Source organism: Akebia trifoliata, chromosome 11 (genome assembly GCF_017979445.1).
Source record: "Akebia trifoliata isolate Shusen 1 chromosome 11, ASM1797944v1, whole genome shotgun sequence".
NCBI lineage: Eukaryota > Viridiplantae > Streptophyta > Magnoliopsida > Ranunculales > Lardizabalaceae > Akebia > Akebia trifoliata.
Window position 1 is genome coordinate 33149733 of NC_141385.1, and position 5939 is coordinate 33155671.

Consider the following 5939-nt stretch of genomic DNA (forward strand, 5'->3'; position numbering starts at 1 on the left):
ACCTTTTCCATACTGCTCAAATCAAATCGTCCCATGGAGTTACAAGACAATGATTGTCACATCAACGGGGGTTGAAAAGCCGAAAGAGGCTATGGTCACAGATATTGGGCATATGACCAGATCAGGGAGGTGTTTCAAAGTGCTAGAAAAAAAAAGTAGATAGATAAAGAAGAAAAAATGAAAGAAAAAAAGAAAAGAAAAATTGGTGGAAGAAGAATGGACACTGTAGAGAGAGTCAGAAAGAAGAAGAGTCGAATAACCGACAAAGAAGCAGTGGACTTCCTTAAACTCATTCGAAAGAGTGAGTATAACATAGTAGAGCAGTTGAACAGAATGCCAGCTCAAATCAGTATCTTTGACCTACCATTAAACTCAGAGCATCATCGGGAATCATTTTTCAAAGTCCTTAGTAGTGCATATGTACCTGAGACTACTTCACCAGAAGAGTTGGAAAAGACAGTGGGTCAGATCATGACCCCCAATCTGATTGTCTTCACAGAGGATGAACTTATCAGTGGGGAGTGTGGACACATTGAGCCATTTACATTATGGTAATGTGCAAAGGTATGATGGTAGCAAGGGTACTGATTGACAACGGTTCGGCTCTTAATGTCTGTCCTCTACACAAGCTAAATGCAGATCTGTCTCACATCAGGCAAACTAGAAGGACAGTTAGAGCTTTTGATAGCAGGAAAACTGAGTCGCTAGGGGAACTGGACCTCCTTGTCATCATCGGATCCTGTACATTCGAAGTGACATTTGAGATCCTAGACATACCCACTGCATTCAATCTCCTCCTTGGAAGACCTTGGATCCATGTCGCAGGAGCAGTTCCTTCTTTTTTGCACCAGCGAGTCAAATTTATCATGGGACAAAGGGTTATTTTTGTCATCGCAGAGAACCTCATACCAATCGACGGATCACCAGACGTGCCTTACATTGATATAGAAATGACTGGAGACAAAGAGGGGTATCACGCCTTCTAGTTCACATCTATCAACCATATCCCAAGAGGAAAATAGAAGACAAGGGCAGAGTTATCAAAAGCAAATATGATGATCGACCGAATAATGAAGAAGATAGGGTATCGTCCGAAACAAGGGCTAGGGCCTAAGGGAAAAGGTAGGGCCACTTTGATCAACACACAAAAACACACTCCTTACTTTGGTCTTGGATTCAAGCCTACAAGGAAAGACATCTATGACATGAATGATAAGAAGAGGGAGGTCCGACTTGCACGAAAACAAAATCGAGAGCCTAATGTGTGGAACTTGGGAAAGGTACCACACATCAGCGTCAGCTTCCCACGATCACAAAAAAGGCCAGATGATCTGTCAGAACCATTGTCAACAAACCACACAAGAGAACCAAGTGTTGTAAGTATCGAGCCCATTCAATGGCAAGAAGACTCATTTGTTGAGTCCCCACAGTCCTTCATGGACGGTATGGACATCCTGTTCAAAGGGGATTCCGAATGGAGTCAAGAAGAAGAAGAAAAAGAGCCTGCAAAGGCAGAAGTCGCAATATGCGAAGAAGATAAATCACTGGTCCCCTTCAAGATTGATTGGGGATCTGTCGTAGTTCCACCCACCCTACAAATACTGTACTCGGATCTAGCAATAGTCAACCGGAGGTGATGGTCATATCTGAACCATCAAGGGAGCCACTCTTCCGACCTAGCTATCTTACAGAAGAGGGGAAAATCCTCAAAAATTGGGAAGAGTACCCAATCACTTATGAGGCCATCATGGGATCCATAATCCCTATGGCCTAAAAACGAATGCCATTAGTGGAATCTCATTTGCTCGAGGATCACAATGAGCCCTTGTCCTCGGAGCAATACTATTTTGGGGGCTCACCTTTGTTGCTAATGAATTTGCGTAATTTTTCTTTATCTTCTTTCAAGAATTCAGATGATTCACAAAATCCCAAAATATTAAAAATCTTTCAAAATTCAAAAAAATAAAAATCTTCTAAAATTCAAAAAAATAAAAATGCTACAAAATTTAAAAAAATCAAATATTTCCAAAATTCAAAAAAATCAAAAATCTCAAAACACCAAACGTTTTCAAAGAATTTCCTCAGTTGAATGAGCCTTGTGACAGAATAGAGTTTGAAGGAGATGAATACAACTTTGACCTCGAGCTTGACTTTGATCTCTGGGGATTGAAGAAGAGTCAGAGGAAGAAGTTGAATATCCTCCAAAAGAAATCAAAGAACTCATAGATCGTCACGAGAATGGTGTTCAGCCAAATATAGAAGATACAAACTCAGTGAACCTAGGCACCGAAGATGACCTATGGATCATCAAAATTGGAGCCCTATTAACGATTGAGCAGAAAAGGGAGATGACAAAGTTCTTACATCAGTACCAAGATGTCTTCGCATGGTCCTATCAAGACATGCCTAGTTTAGACACAGATCTAATCATCCACAAGTTATCTATCAAAGCGGAAAGTAAGCCAATCAAGTAGAAATTACGAAGATTGAAATCAGAATGGGCACTTAAGGTCAAGGAAAAAGTAATGAAACAGTTCCAAGTAGGGTTTCTCGTAGTATCCACCTACCTTGAGTGGCTTGCTAATATCATTCTTGTACCTAAGAAAGATGGGAAAGTACGCTTGTGTGTGGACTACCGTGATCTGAATAGAGCCAGTCCTAAAGATGACTTTCCATTACCGCACATCGACATTCTGATTGATAATATAGCTAGGCACGATATGTTTTCCTTCATGGATGGCTTCTCGGATTATAATCAGATAAAAATGGAAGAAGAGGACCAAGAGAAGACTGCGTTCATCACACCTTGGGGTACCTTTCATTATAAGGTCATGCCATTCAATCTCAAAAATGTTGGGGCAACTTATCAATGAACTATGACTGCTTTGTTCCATGACATGATCCACAAGGAGATAGAAGTGTACGTGGACAACATGATAGCTAAATCCAATCTTGATGAGGATCATCTGATAAACTTGAAGAAACTGTTGGATCGATTAAGGAAGTGCAGTTTAAGAATTAATCTAGCAAAGTATGTATTTGGGGCCACATCAGGAAAGCTATTGGGGTTCATTGTCAGTAGAAGATACATCGAAATCGATCCAACTAAAACGAAGTACATCATAAATATGGAGCCACCCAAATCAGAGAAAGAGATCAGGGGATTCCTAAGGAGAATTCAGTACATTAGTCAGTTCATCGCACAACTAACGCCAATCTGTAAGCTAGTATTCAAACTACTGAAGAAGAATGAGCCGAAAGAATGAAATGAAGACTGTCACGAAGTTTTCGACAAGATTAAGAGATATTTTCTTAAGCCGTCAGTTCTAGTTCCTCCTACATTGGGTCGACATTTGTTGATGTACTTCTTTGTGCAAGAAAACTCCAGGGGCCGTGTACTGGGACAATAGGATGAAACGGGCTGAAAAGAACGAGCCATCTATTACCTTAGCAAGAAGTTCACAAGTTACAAGGCGAACTATTCAACCCTCGAAAAGATGTGTTGTGCCCTCATCTGGGCATCACAATGACTACGCCACTACTTGCTTAATTACTCAACCATGCTCATTGCTCGGATGGACCCCTTGAAGTATCTTTTTGAGAAGCCGGTACTAACGGGATGCACTGCAAAATGGTAACAACTATTATCTGAGTTCGACATTACCTATGTCACTCAAAAAGCTATTAAAGGACAAGCCATTGCTGACCATTTAGCAGAGCACTCTCTGCAAATTATGTGCTACTAAAGACAAATTTTCCTGATGAAGCTATTTTGTTTGTCGAAGCTGAGGATGATGATGAAAATAAAAGTTGGAAAATATATTTTGATGGAACAGTAAATCAAAAGGGAAATGGAATTGGGGCAGTTTTGGTTAAGCTAGATGGAATTCATATCCCCATTGCAATCAGACTAAGGTTCCAATGTTCGAACATCGAAGTCGAGTATGAAGCATGCATTGTGGGGTTGAAAGTAGTGATTGACCTCGAAGTGGATGAAATAGATGTATTTGGAGATTCAAGTTTGTTAGTCTACTAAACAACGGGAGAATGGAAGACCCGAGAGTAGAGACTAGTTCCTTATTCATGAGTATCTCGAAAATCTAAGTTCAAACTTTACCCGAATCTTATTCACTTATATGTCGAGGGCTAAGAACCAGTTTGCAGATGCATTGGCTACGCTAACCTCAATGATCAGTGTCTCCGAAGATACCATAGTCGACCTCTTGAGATTGGTATTCAAAACGAGCCAGCATATTGTTTGCCTATGGAGATCGAAGAACCTGAAAAAAAACCATGGTATATAGACATCAAGGCATTCTTAGAAGACTAAACTTTCCCACCCGATGCCACAACAACTGATCGAAAGACTATTTAGAGATTGGCAGGACAATTCTTCTTGAGTAGTGGAGTCTTATACAAAAAGTCGTACCACGAGGTCCTTCTCAGGTGTGTAACAGAAACAGAAGCTCAATGTTTAATCGAGACCGTGCATGGTGGAGTCTGCGGACCTCATATGGATAGACATATGTGTTAGTACCATGTTTTGTCAATTACAAGGATAGTCGTGTGATGTCATGATGTAACTTCTAGAAACATTGTTGTACGCTCATAACTCAACGACAAATCCAAAATATATCAAAACCAATCAAGGTCAAGGGACATCATCTCCCGTGGAGCATCAGAATAGGTATATCTCAAGGGGATCAGAAGCTGTCGGCAGGAGTAAAGGATCCACCGCCAGCCACCGACCGAATATTTCGACAAATCTTCTATCGGTGGTAGAAGCTCTAATCTGTCGGTCCCACCGATATAATATTCATCGGTCCCACCGATGAAGATCTTAACAGTTCCACCGTTATGAGTGGTCGGTGCCACCGTTGCAATTCAGGTGCCACCGACAGAAAGCCGTTAAGAGCTCTTCCTTTAAAAGAAAAGCACTAGGCCTCTTCTCTTTTTGATCAACATCTTCGAAGTTCAGCCCAAGCCAATAAGCATACTTTAAAAGGCTTAACGAAGGAAGAAGAGTCGTGAAGGGTAATCAAAACCATGCATACCAAACCATCACGTCTTAGTTGATCAAGCTCTACTTACTCCATCCTTCGAGAGTTGCAGTCTAACATCGAGCGAGGCAAGAAGCCATTGTTGAAGGGAGTAATGAAGAACCAAGAACAACACACTCACTTCAATTGTCATAACTGTGAGTTTGATTGTTCGTATCTTAAATTCTGAAAACACACTAGTAATAGTTCACTTGATTTCTTCTTCAAAATCAAGCACTTGATTGAGTTGCAGACTCAAGTTGAGTGACAAAGGTTACTGAGTTTCCTAAGTATAAAACTCAAGGATTGTGAGTGGATATGGTCCATTCAATTGTAGGGTTGCGGAATTAACCCGAAAAATTCTGTGTGCGGTTTAAGGTGAACCAAAAACCTCAGCATTAGTGAATACCAAGAACCATCAATTTGGGTTCTCTTTGGAGTGGATGTAGGCACGGGTGCTGAACCACTATAAATCGTGTGTATCATATTTTATCTCTGATTCTCTTATCTTTATGTCAATTTGGATGCATATCATGACTGATCATATCTTGCATGAATATCTTGTTACATGAATGTTTTAGTGGATGCTCCCTGACATTAAAATTTATTCACATCCCAACATTCACATTCAGTAGAATTTTAAATTAGTCCTATTCACCCCCCCTCTAGGTCACCATCTTGTCAAAGCTGGTAATTTCATTTGGTATCAGAGCAGGTTGCTCTATAAAGGTCTAACCACCCTGAGTGATCCGTGTCCTTTCACCATGTCTAGAGCCGATAAATGGTCCTCGGCTCGTCCACCCATGTTCGAAGGTATTAAGTATGCCTTCTGGAAGAATAAAATGATGATATACATCAACTCACTAAGTAGAGATGTGTGGGACATGATTGAGGAAGGTT

The 5939-nt window shown here is 40.6% G+C and overlaps 1 protein-coding gene across 1 annotated transcript; it reads left to right on the plus strand.

Moving 5' to 3' along the window:
• The first annotated feature begins 569 nt into the window (after positions 1–569).
• LOC147391321 (uncharacterized) lies at positions 570–986 on the plus strand. The gene has a single exon (XM_086459049.1). It carries the CDS (start codon positions 570–572, stop codon positions 984–986), a length of 417 nt encoding a protein of 138 aa, XP_086315175.1.
• Positions 987–5939: the final 4953 nt, after the last annotated feature.